At 39.8% G+C, this 13,348-nt stretch overlaps 1 protein-coding gene and 1 pseudogene across 1 annotated transcript; one reads left to right on the top strand and one right to left on the bottom strand.

Moving 5' to 3' along the window:
- The first annotated feature begins 1,901 nt into the window (after nucleotides 1-1,901).
- LOC126581962 (probable protein S-acyltransferase 19) lies at nucleotides 1,902-8,215 on the top strand. Its single transcript, XM_050245907.1, has 9 exons — nucleotides 1,902-2,487; nucleotides 3,033-3,146; nucleotides 4,283-4,681; nucleotides 4,947-5,015; nucleotides 5,131-5,202; nucleotides 5,288-5,416; nucleotides 5,523-5,603; nucleotides 5,699-5,899; nucleotides 6,710-8,215. Exons 1-9 carry the CDS (start codon nucleotides 2,443-2,445, stop codon nucleotides 7,895-7,897), a joined length of 2,298 nt encoding a protein of 765 aa, XP_050101864.1. The 5' UTR covers nucleotides 1,902-2,442; the 3' UTR covers nucleotides 7,898-8,215.
- Nucleotides 8,216-8,728: 513 nt separating this feature from the next.
- Nucleotides 8,729-12,987, bottom strand: LOC126581961 (uncharacterized; annotated as a pseudogene).
- Between the last annotated feature and the right edge of the window lie 361 nt (nucleotides 12,988-13,348).

Raw genomic sequence — 13,348 nt, 5'->3', positions numbered from 1 at the left:
CCACTTATTTAAGGGTTTTGTCTTCTGTAGTCCAGCCTACTTAGTAGTTTGATTTTTTAAACAATCTTCACCGTTCGATTTCTTATATTTAAATTTAAAGTCAATCTTCACCGTTCATTTCCCAAACAACTTAGCAGTCTCTTACTCAAAACCTAGAAAATTGACAAAATTATAAATGTAGACGTAGAAATGATGAGGAAAAGGGGGGACACAAATGTAGACACAATTCCCAACAGAATAGAAAACTTGCACAACACCCTTCATCAAAGCAGAAAGGCTCCACCATCCCATTATATAGAAGATAAATGTTAAAAAGTGTTTCTCAAAAGTGGAACGAGAATTACTGTTAAACTGTAAGATAGTAAAAAATCTCACTTTAAGAGTCATCTTATTATTTATCTACATAAACATTAGGAAAGCTTGACAGTTCCTTCTTTGATCCCCAAGTAAGTCTTTAACTAAGGTACACCAGAAGCACTAATAAAAAACCCATTGTAAACAATGACACAAAAATACACCGTTCTGTAAAGAGAAGAGAGTGCCAAATATACTTCCCAATAGTACTGCACAGACAAAACTGTATCTGCAGAAAAATAAGAACAACTTGCATAAATTTGAATCCGACGAGCTGTTGCGTTCAAGTTTTTCTGCAAAACTATAGTTGCAAGTTTACCAACCTGCAAATGCAGCACAACTTGCATAAACTCTTTTAAATGATCAAGAAGCAAATGCAGCAGAAGCAACCTATGTCTAGCTAGAAGTCGTTGTAAATTTTTCGTTCTGGTATAAAAGTTTATTGCGACCAACACCTTAAACTCATACTTGGCATATGCTTTGATGTATTCGCTTAAGTAACAATGATCGTAAATTTCAATCAGGTTTAGAGAGAAAGGAATTTTTCCTTGAAACTTGTACAAGAGTTTGTCTTCGGTGGAGATCGACGAGAGGGAGACAAGTTGGTTTATATTTCTTGGGTTTAGGTCCTTAGGATGCTTGTATGGGGTTTAGGTTTTTGCTCTATGGATCTTGGTAAAATTAAGAAGACTGTCATCGTAATCCAAGGCCACTCAATACTTTGTCTCATACGACTCAAATATATTATTGTAGGGAAAACAATCATTTATAGAAAACATGAGCTGATGGAGAGTTTTTAGGACTCGGAAAGTCTTCTTAGCATTTCTCTTGCTTACAATATGGGACCATGGGCAAAGCAAGAACTAAACAAAGAAATAATTAGCCTAATAAAGTACAAACCGTGCGAGGCCTAACAATTTTCAATAAGAGTAGTACTAGGTAGACCAAATTTTTTAACCCAAATTTACAAGCTAAATGATGTGGTTGTAGATTATTGGATTATTAATTAAGTGTCGATTAACGTTCTTGTTTTTTATTGGTGACACATCATTTGATTTAAAAAATTGGATTTTCCTAGCATTACTCTTTCCGATAATTGAACAATCAAGAGGGGTGATAAAAAATAAAGGAATGTTAAGAAAACTCTCTCAAAGTATGATTCTCTATGAACTCACTATTACCTCATACTTAACTATAATTCTCGTACTAACATTTTTAAAATCCACACCTTCCAATTTTTACCATTGTGAAATTTACTCGCATGAAAGGTGTCATCATAAGCCAAGCCCAATCAAAGAAGTTCCTTATAATATTGGAATAAATATTTAATTGATGCTTTGTTAAAGTGATTAAAAGACAATTAAAGAAATAAAATCACTAGTAAAATATGCCAAGTAAACTAACAAAAACATGAAATAAAGAGTAAAGTTGAGGAGAGGGACAAAGGAGAAGAAGAGATGAGAGAGAAAAGTATGTGTGGTGGGGTCCACCCACATATAACGCACCAAAACACCATATTTTGCTACCAAAAGCATACCTAATACAGATATTACACATACATCTTCACAAAATGGTTGAGGATTCAATCTGTCAACGCCCCTCCTTTTTCTGTATTTTAGTTTTTGGCATTTTTATCTGCTAATTCCTCAGCAGCAAATTCCAAGTTCTACTCCTTTTCTCACTCTTTCTCTTTGACCCATTTTTCAACAGAATCTCATCCTCCTCCTCCGCCTTCCATTTCCACAACTGGGTTTTCTTTTTTCCTTTTTCTCAAAACGATTTGAACCATTTTTTCTTTTGGTTTTTTGGTTAACATTTGCATTATCTGTGGGCTATATGGCAATTTAGAGGAGACCAAGTTTTCTTTATTTCCTTTAGGGGTTCTCCAAAATTGTATTTTATTTTTGGGTTTTGGGTTACAGAGAGGGAAACACACACTCTCTCTCCCTCTTATTTTTCTTGTGTTTCTAGTCCTCCTCTATTGACCAAAAAAGAAAAGTCCTCCTCCACTCTCTGGTTTGGGAGTGGTAGCTAGGGTTTGGGAGTAGTAGCTAGGGTTTTGGTGGGTTTGCTCTGAATTGGGCAGTTATGGTGAGAAAACATGGATGGCAACTGCCTGCTCACACCTTCCAGGTATTTACATTTCTTCTTAAACCACTTGCTGATGTGGGTTATGCCCAGAAAGGCTGAACTTTATCGGATCCCGGTTCTCCATACGCGGTTTAGGGCGGTTGGCCAGGGGAGTGTGCGCCCTCCCCGTGAATTAGAGTAGTTTGGGATATCGCCTTGTCAAGAAAATAAAAATCTGATCTTTATTTCTGAATGTGGGTTTTGATTTGTCAATTTGTGTAAAAGATCAAATCTTTTTGGCTAACATTATTGCTCTAACTGTTAGTTAGGTCCCTGAGGTACGGTTTTACTTTGTGGTTAGGAATATTGGGATGAAATTTTTCCATTTGGTTCCCAACTAAGCGAAAACAGAAGGAAAAGCTCGAATGCTCGAGTTTATGTTTGTTAGACTTGAACCTAGCTTGGTGGAATTTGTTAATTTTCCTTCTTGTCCATGTATCTACCCGTTTTCTGGACGCTGAATTACATTTTCTTGTTTCATTTGTTGTGCTTTCTTACTGACTAGTTCATCGAATTATCAAATAAACTGTGTTGTTTAATTTTGGCAGGTTGGCGCTATTACTGTATTCTGCTTGTTAGTGGTTGCCTTCTATGCTTTCTTTGCTCCCTTCCTTGGAGGCCGTATCTGGGAATATGTTTTGATTGGTGGTTACTCTCCTGTGGTAAGTGAAATGATTTGATGTGATGTACATTAAGCATTTCGTTGTTTGTAAAGTTTTGTTAGAAAAATTGGGTCTAATTGCTATATTAAGTCACATAGAAAATTAAGAAATAATTCATACAATTATATATCAAGTAATGCATGCACTTGAGTAACCAATATTGAATGAACATGACCTGATGGATTAGAAAAACCTGAAAATATGGTCGAGACAAGAGTTGGACACTTTGTCCTTAAGACAAGTTTACGTCCTACTACGGTGCTCATCGTTGATCAGCACTTGTCTCCCAATATACAACGACCATGTCCTTGTAATAGTAGCACTCCAAATCACTAGGCTCCATCAACCACGATTGTGTTGAATACTCTCTCATATGGACTCGGACTCTCTAATATTTGTGCACTATATGTATGAATATATGTATGATGAAAAAATTATTCTATGTTTATAGGGTTTCCCTATTTATAGAATTTGAGATATATCTTTGGAAAACATGTGACTATTCATGAAGAGTCAAAAGCTAACTCTTCATTAGGATAGACACATATTTCTACAAAAAGGCTTAACTTCTAATTTCCATTCAATTAATTAATTTAATATAATAAAAATAATATTAAATTTTCCAACAATTTCATTATCTTATACGCATGCATTGTCTTTATAGATATGTCTGTTGGGAAAACAATGGAGGAAAAAATGCTGTTAGTCTTTGCTTTTGAATGTATTCCGTGATCTGATCCACATTATGTACTAATCAAAAGCTAGCCTTCAGTCCCTAACCTGAGTATTATGGGATTGAGTCCTGTCAGCTTCCGAGAAGTTTCATCATTCTTATTCTAGATGTTGGCAATGGAGATGAGAGCTCGTTCTTTATAAGGTTTTCGAATATGTGGTGCAAATTTGATTACTTTTTTTTTCAAAGATAAGTAATTTGATGGGGCCAAACTAGATAGAGTTTGTAGACTTCAGAGTTTCTTCCAAAATTGATTCTCTATGCTAGTCACATTATGTAATGCGCTAACCTTTTGCCCAATTCTTGAGCCATTCATTCAGAATGTGAACTCTTTTCGTTTCTTTTATATAGAAATCGCTTGTATGCCTGATGTTATTCCCATAATCTTTCCATGGCCTTGCAGGCACTGCTCGTCTTCATTCTTTATGTTCGATGTACTGCAATAAACCCTGCAGATCCTGGAATTATGTCCAAGTTTGGAAACGGAGTTCCAAATGGTATCAATCCAAATCACAGGTTATCAGCAAAAGACTTGCCGAGAAAGTTCGATGAAGCCACCACAGGCCATTCTTCTCCATCATCAGTTTCCAGAAGTTCTTTGGCTGGAGCTAACTCTAGTAGGAAAGGGTCAGTAGGAGAACTTGGGGTTGTAAATATTCCGGAAGAACCCACAGCTGGGAATTGCATTGGAGGAATTTGCTGTGCGTTGTTTGTACACGAAGATTGCCGCAAACCACAGGAAGGGGCAACTGAGAATCAGGGTGGTGAAGATGCTTTGTTCTGCACATTGTGCAATGCTGAGGTATGGCATTTTTACAAACGTAGTATCATAATTTCTCAATTTAAAGATTCATCAGTTCTAGTCTTTTTAGTTTCTCATGTGTTTCTTTATAAAGCTACATACTCCTAAATTATTGTATGGGAAGTTGTGAATCTGCTTCGTTTCCAAAGAAAAAGCTATAGAAGGGTTTAAAGTTATGATCTCATACTCCCCCTCAATAGATTATTGCCAGTTGACTTGTTTAAATATTATTTTTTATTACCCATGAATATTTTTCATGTTGCAGGTCCGCAAGTTCAGCAAACACTGTAGAAGTTGTGATAAATGCGTGGATGGGTTTGATCACCACTGTCGGGTATTTTTCTTGTTGCTTCAAGTGCTCCATATGGGCAGATCTTCTGCAACTTGTTTTTGGTTGGCATTTTTTAAAATCCTCTCTTAAAGTAACCTCAATATATACATGGCTGCAGTGGCTTAACAATTGCGTCGGACACAAAAATTACATGACTTTTATATGTTTGATGGCCACCAGTCTTCTTTGGGTAGGTATTGCAGTCCGATAATTATTATATACATTTTTAATCTTTGATACTAAGATGCTCTCTGTCTCCCCCCATTTCGGTTCAGCTTGTTATTGAAGCTGGAGTTGGTATTGCTGTCCTGGTGCGCTGCTTTGTTAATAAGACAAACATGGAGGCAGAAATTATTGATAGACTTGGAAATGGTTTCACACGTCCCCCATTTGCAACGGTTGTGGTACGTATTATATTTTAAATGCTTTAAACTAAAGTTAGCTTCCTAATATTTTTCTGGTATCAATTGTAAAGAAATCCTCTGTTGACGTTGGTTCTCATTTCTGTAGGCTGTATGCACTGCAGTTTCTATGCTGGCATGTGTTCCACTTTGCGAACTGTTCTTCTTCCACATGATACTTATTAGGAAGGTCAGTGCCTTTTCGTTGAATTCATTTTTCATGATGCGAAAGTTAGCCATAGTGGGGCTTAAGTGAATTAATCTTATGTTTTGAATTTGAATTAGGGTATTACAACCTATGAGTATGTTGTGGCGATGCGAGCGATGAGTGAGGCACCTGGAGGAACATCTGTTGATGAGGCTTTCCAAAATTACATGCACTCCCCAACAGGATCGGCTACCACTGGCTTGAGTGGAGGAAGTTCTTTAGGTCTGCAATACAAGGGTGCATGGTGTACCCCTCCCAGAGTATTTGTGGATTATCAGGTACTTTAGTATTCACTTTATTATCTTGGTTTACATTTATTGGAACAGTTTTATATTGGTGTGCCCACTTAAAAACTTCTAATATCCTTGCTCATTGGATTAATTTTCTAAAACATAGTTACTCATCTCCCCAGTCTTAAGATAGAATTGGGCTGGAGCTTTGTCGATTGGTTAAAATTCTCTCTTTCTCATTTTGAAGTTCTTTTATTTCAGCAACCCCTTTATTCTCACCTTTGCCAAGAAAATTTGGGATGTAAATTAAATCTGCAATGTCTTTCATAACTTGCCTAGGTCATTATAGTTTGAGGTTTGAGCATGCTGTGTTTTTTGTCGACATTTTTTATAAGGTTCTTCACATAGATTTTTGTAATTCCGAAACTTTGGTCTTTTCTCCTTTGTTTCCTACTATTTCTCTATATCAATGTAGTGGCGATCTAACAAGGGCCCTTTTTGAACTTACATAAAACAAGTTAATTTTCATGTCCAATTTCAAGTATGAGGATTTATAATCTGGATCCAGATGATGACTTAAATAGTACAATTAACGATTTTCATTTATCTTGTAAGGAACAACTCTTTTTCTAAAATGTCTTACCGTTGTGACGTTGTCTAGCCTTTCAAATCTTCTTCCTTTCTCCATAATTTGTCAGTCCTCCTTTAGTGGCTTATAAGAATGGGTTTACAGCATTGACCCACTACTACGTTTCCAGTCTTCAGTTTGATACTTCTATTTTTTATTTTTCAAGTTCACTATGTAAGAAGAAAAACTTTATATATATTTTATACTTGACACAAGCTTTGCTACATTAGGAGGAAGTTGTACCACATTTGGAGCCTGGAATGGTCCCATCAACTATTGATCCAGACGCAGCTGGAACTACAGAAAGAGAGCAAAAAGGTCCTAAAAGGCCTGTCCGCATTAGTGCTTGGAAGCTTGCAAAATTGGATTCCACTGAGGCCATGAGAGCAGCAGCCAAGGCCAGGGCATCATCCTCCGTTCTACGACCACTGGATAAACCTGATCTTGAACTCAGTTCAAGTGGCAATATGAGTGTGCGGAGTAGTTTAAGCACTGATACGGGGGCAAATAAAGAGATGAAGAATGATCTGAGGTTGTCAAGAAATTCCTATGCTCCAAGTCAAGGTAGCCGAGATGAGTATGAAACTGGGACTCAAAGCGTAAGTAGCTTCAGTAGTCCGACCCATGTTCAAGAAGCAGTCACACTTAGCCCTCTGCCACAGGCTCTGGGTGTGGGACGTTTTAGCTCTGCCACTTCAGTCCCCAGCTTAGTTCCTGACCGTCCATTAACTGCCAAGGCAACATTGCCTAATGTCAGCATGGGATTTGATGAAAGGATCATGCAGAGGGGAAGTACAGCTGATCCGTTACAACTTTCAGCTCCAATTATGCAGAGGGGAAGTACTACGGGATTTGATGAAAGGATCATGCAGAGGGGAAGTACAGCTGATCCGTTACAACTTTCAGCTCCAATTATGCAGAGGGGAAGTACTACTGATTCAATGCTGCTTTCAGCTCCACCTACTTCTCTTTTCAGGGATGTCCGAAGGACATCTGTTGTTTGGGACCAAGAAGCAGGGCGATACGTCTCAGTTCCTGTGTCGGCTTCTGAAGCTCGAAACCGGTCATCCATACAAACAGGATTTTCAAATCCTAATGCAGAAGCAAGCCATAGTAGAAGACCAGTTATTCCGCCACAGGTGCCTTCATCTTCTGTAGCAAAGCCTCCAGCACAAGTAGCAGAGAAACTGATGTACACAGGGGATTCTATATTCTTTGGTGGCCCGCTTTTGAGTGTACCAGTGAGGGATAATTTGAGAAATGAAAGGGATTTGGGTTCAAGAGAGGGCCAAGAGAGGGCAGGGCTGAACTTGCCTAGGGAATCCAGATTCAGACGTGATTCTACCTCAAACCAGCTTCCTGTGTTTATTCCGGGGGGTTTTGAGAACAACTCTTCTTTTTGGCCTGGTTCAAAATAGTGTTAAGCGACTGAAACAGGTGCATGTTAATCTCTTCCTCCTTGCCAGGATTGTGTAGTGGAGGAGCATGAAAGTCGAGCCAACCTTGTTCCTTGCAACCTGGCTGCTTGAGATTGTCGCTAACAGAGTTCTCGCATGGGGTTCAAGCAGTTTCTTCAATGAAATTCTGGTTCAACACACCGGCTCTACCTGAGGTTTGTAAATGAAGCGATCGTAGAAATGTTTCTTGCACTTTCTTGACATTGTAGGCAAAGATTTTATGTTACAGAGCTCCATTTATGCTCTGAATTTTAATTTATTATCGTATCTTTCCCACTATTTGAGATGGAGCATGTAGATGTATATTTTCTGGATTTATCCCGACCCCCCACCTCCCTATATTCTGCATGTCTTACTGATTTGCTCAACACAATTCCCGACATTCACCATCGCTCGGGTTGTGACTTCAATTTACCGATGCTGTGTGGTCTAGAGCCCCTCTGATGAAACGCGCCATGCGCTTGAGAACTTCTGCGAGCGGTCGCTGCATCAGCCTCTCACTGATAAGCACGCTTGCATGGGACTGGTATGCGCATGCAGAGAAAGGCTGACGTAGTGCAGCGACTGCAGTCAGGATGTTCTTCATGTTCTCGGATATTTTGAGGGAATTTTATCCATTTAACATAATCGGAAGATTTTATCCGTGTTCTGCGATATTTTGAGGGAATTTTATACACAAAACATGAACGGATCAGCCCGCGGTTTATCCACAAATTATATTGCGTTAACAGTTTATAAGGCATCGGTCCAGCAGATCAAGCCGGTTCAATGCTGGATTATAAACACAATGGATAAACAGAGTAAAAGCGAATCCTACTCGCAAGACACAAGTATGATCATCGTGTATATTATGGTTTCCGGCAGGCAAGATAGATCGATTTCAATGGCTCATAACTCAGGTGGAAAGCCTTTACAAAGACCAGGGCCCTGCCAAAATGGGGTCCTGGATAGATATAAAAAGACCAATACAAATGCTTCTAATCTTACACAAATGATGCGGAAACCAGGATAACTTAAGCAGCTTGTTTATCATTCATTGGCATTGAGAATCATATCCTGATGTGCAAAAGCTTCAAATATACTTACTACCGATCCAGTACGAGCTGCTACATGACCTACAATATAAAGCCGACTGACTACCAGTCAAGGAAGAGGCTAATGTCAGCAACAAACACTGCAAAAAACACTGATCTTCCTTGTATATTGCCTCCAAATCCCGTCAATCGATGCACCAGGCTTTCTAGCATACGTTTGCAGAACTGTAACCTGAATAAAAATCCATCATGTGATGAAGTCATTAAAAACTAATCAGGTATTCACGAATTAAAAATCAATTATTAGCTTCCTCAAAATCTTGTTACAGAATTCGAATGTGAAAGTAAAGTCATGGCTAAGCATTTATCATCACTCAGGGCAGTTTCTAGTTTAGACAGTAAGTCAGAACAACTACCACTAATTTTCTGGGCAATAAAACATTACGATACATTATGCCACCTTTTCTATCGAGATGATTATATAAGAAAGTTCAATGCCAAAAAGGGATCAACAGCATCAATGTTCAAGGGCCAGGGCTACCGCCACTACTAGAGCTATAATTTCCACTTGGATTATTAAAATACTAAACATTCATATTGACCCAAGCTTTGTTTTCTTCTAACCGTCGACGCCTGCCAAAGCAATAGGAGAATGTAAGAACTGAAAAACATTCGTCAATGAACCTTATCTGTCTTGAACTAAAATTTATTTTCAATCTCCAAGCACAGGAAGAAAAAGCGACAACCAACCCCATGCCAGCGGACCATGCACCAAACGATGACAATCAATACTGCAACCTTTTGCACATAGATCACAACTTCACTTAAATCATCCTCTCTTTTATCAAGTTAGCTACAGTCTACAGACAAAGTTTCCGAATAGAAAATATCCAGATAAAAAGCTACTCAAGAGGAGTTGTGGACATCATATCTCTCTCCATGTAAAGAAATTCTCCACTCCACAACATCTTGTCCCACCCCTGAACCTTCACCGATTGATATGATCTTAAAACAGTTCGGTGTCCAGCATGAAAAGTATTGGTGTTTATCTCCATCAGGGATTGTGTTGATGTAGAAGGAATGGAAAGTTAGAGTTGTGCCATGTTTCAATCTACTCTTTTTACTTTAATTTATAAATCGAAGTACAATAAGGTTGTAGTGTCATAGAGAGATACAGATGCCAGGGAACTACGGAAAATCATTTATGAAAAATTAATTCCCAATACAGCCACCATGATAATCAAATAAATTTTGAATACTAAGATCTCAGAAGTACGTTTAGCTATATACTCTATTAATCAGATTATACGGAGTGAGACTGCATCAAAACATGACTCCTAGTTGCATCAAATAACTTACTAAGACAACATGCGTACTGGAAGCACAATCAGATGACTCACCAAGCATCATTCATTTTCATTTGGAGCAGATTCTGGTATTTCTGGAATCCTCCGTTTTGCAATCTGTTCAATAAGAAGTTTCACTTCCAACTCTACATCTTGCAACCTGTTACTCAGTAATTCAACACTCTTCGGGTGTGGTTCAAATTTGCTAATCCACCCAGCTTCAAAGTCCTTAATCTGTTTTTCAAGTACCAGACGAGTCATCCTTTCCTCTTCTTCTTTCTTTAGGCGTTGCTTCGCCAGTTCCATGGTGCTCAAAACAAGACCACCTGACCCAGGAACATCCCTGTAGAGTGGCTCATCAGATTGTGGACAACGTGCTCTATATTCAGCAAATGCTTTTTGTGTTTCCTTTAAAGCCTTCCTATAGCCATCCAAGAGATTCCCCATTACATGTAGTTCACGCTCAAGCCGATACATTTCCATTTTTCTCTTATGCTGCTCTTCAGCCTTGGCCTTCTGCAAGTGACCAATCACCTCCTCCCTTTGCTGTAACTCATCCAGTAACATCTGCTGGCCAACCATCGATTGCTCGCAAACTTGTTCTTTCTGCGCATACACCATCTTAGCCTTTTCCATCCAGTGCTGCACTTGCTCCACGCACGAATCAAAGTCACCACCTGACACCTTACCATCCCAAGGGCCACCCATCCTCAACCGCTTATTACCATTGAGAGGATGATGAGAAGAGTTATCATTTTCATGGACAAGCTCTCTCTCAAGACCACCACTTCCAAAAAATGAGGAACTACCAGGATGCATTCGACTATCGTCCCTTGAAGAAAGAAACTCCCCAGCAAACTGATCGCCCATTGACATATCTAAACTAAGAGGGTTATGTGCTACTTCCATTGGATGAATAAGACTACCGGACGCCAAACCCTCTAAAGGCCTATCCTTAAGTGAAAGGTGAAAATCTCCCTCCTCCTGCTCCTCCTCCTCCTCCTCCTCCTCTTCTTCTTCTACTTCCTCTTCGTTTCCTTCTTCATCTATTCCTTCAAAAAACTCCATATCTTTTTTCCCCTTCTCCCCACAACCCAAATTAACTCCACCAAGATTACACCGCTGCAAAACAGGTTCACTTGCACTGCCCTGCCCACCCAAAAACCATTGGCCAGGCTCTTCCACCTTACATTCTTCAAAATCCATTACAACCTCAACCCCAACTTGCTCCTTCTCGACACCAGATTTCTCGAGGTTTTCTTGCCCAACATCAGTTCTATCCACATTGTCCTGCCTAATATCAGCTCTATCCACAATGCCTTGCTCTTGCCTAACATCCATACTATCCACATTGTCTTGCTCTTGCCTAAAGTCATCTGTATCCACATTGTCTTGGCCAAGGCATAATTCAATGTTGTGCTCTTCCAATCCGCCACGTCCATGTAAATCATCCTCCCCACCCATTTTTACATCCCCGCTACCATCCTCTTCCTCCTCCTCTTCTTCCACTTTTGCATCGACATCAACCGCATCAACATCAACAGCATTAATATCAAACTGAGGAGTCTCTTGTTCCTTCACCATAAGGAACCTCGCGTGCTGTGATTTTATCAAACACTGCAAATGCGACGCATAGTAACAATCCACCAATTTAGGGGCCTGAGCCAACTCCTTCTCCACCATGAACCAAATCAAACCGGCCCAATCCACCTTCACAAACTGCCCCTCTTTGATTGCCTTAGTCCAATTCAGCACCTCGCTCGGCATCATCCATGTATCCTCGTGCAAAAGCACCCAATTCGATACCAATTCTTCGATAAAAGCTATGGACTCCTCGGAAGCAGCCTCTGCAGGAGGGTCCTCAGCACCATCCGCTACTGCCACAGCACCACCCTTCTTCACCGGTTTTGAAGGAAGCTTCAAGGCCCGGGCCAAGTCGGCCCGGTTGACCTTAACCCTTGACCCATTGACGTAGCTGCCCCGCTGGGTAGGGTTGAAACTGGAAATTAACTCAGCGAGAAGATCAACCCGAAGATTCCGATCAAACTCGACGTGGACGAAGTCCCACAGGTTGAGCCGCTTCAACAGCTTCTCGTGCTTCTCAAAGTCGAGATTTTTGGCGGGGCACGAAGGGAATTGGATTTAGGATCTCTCTCTGGGTCTGAAGCTTCTGCTGGGCCTTGCTGTTCCCCGAAGCGGCGGCTTTCCGCTTCGAACCCAACTTCTTTCGCTTCTTCCCCCGGCGGTAGAAGGTAATGGTGGTGGTGGTGGTGGTGGTGGTGGTGGTGGTGGTGGTGGTGGTGGTGCCACGAGGAGATCGGGCGGGAAATTCATCGGATTTGCCTTTAGGGCTTGGCTGCGATTGGAGAGGTGGGTTTTGTTGGATATCTTGGTCTTGAGGGAGGTCTAGGGATAGGGTTGTTGATTGGGAATGTGGTGGTTCGGAATAAGGGCTTTCTTGTTGAGGGGGTTCTTCTTCTTCGATTTGGGTCATGGTTATATCGGGATTTTCAGCGGGAGCAGTGGCCATGGTGATGCTCTGGTTCAGTGGAGGGTGGAAGAAGAAGAAGAAGAAGAAGAAGAAGAAGACGACGACGACTGAGAGATGGTGAAGTGGGAGTGGGACTCGGACGAAAGGCAGGAGAAATTTTTAATTACGACGGAAGTACTCCAATTATTTTACGAAAGGAAGAAAATTATTTTTTAAGTTATTAATATTTTATAATACATATTTTATTATTTGTACAATGATACGTGTTATATTAATCTGTATACTGATTATATTGAAAAATCTCTCTAAAGGCAAATAAGGTGACTCTTTTACCCTTCCATTTTTCGAACGACTTTTGTCCTTCCAAAACAAAACGAGTAAACATTTTTTCGTGTTTGGAAGTAATTTAAAAATAACTGAATTTAAAAAATATATATATTTTAGAAAATAGTTCATATTAAAAAGGTAATTAAATTTTAAAAATACACTTGAAGTGTTGTATACCATAATCAAGCTTATTTCAAAATGCACTTCAATTATT

Source organism: Malus sylvestris, chromosome 9, assembly GCF_916048215.2.
Source record: "Malus sylvestris chromosome 9, drMalSylv7.2, whole genome shotgun sequence".
In the NCBI taxonomy this organism is placed as follows: Eukaryota; Viridiplantae; Streptophyta; class Magnoliopsida; order Rosales; family Rosaceae; genus Malus; species Malus sylvestris.
Note: the sequence above shows the minus strand (reverse complement) of the source record. Positions and strands in the feature narration are given on the sequence as shown.

Excerpts from the sequence above, each read along its gene's own strand:
- LOC126581962 (XM_050245907.1), top strand. The coding sequence starts at position 2,443 with ATGGTGAGAAAACATGGATGGCAACTGCCTGCTCACACCTTCCAG. Across the intron at positions 3,147-4,282 it reads TTGGTGGTTACTCTCCTGTG|GCACTGCTCGTCTTCATTCT; the intron begins GTAAGTGAAATG and ends ATGGCCTTGCAG. Across the intron at positions 5,016-5,130 it reads GGTTTGATCACCACTGTCGG|TGGCTTAACAATTGCGTCGG; the intron begins GTATTTTTCTTG and ends ACATGGCTGCAG.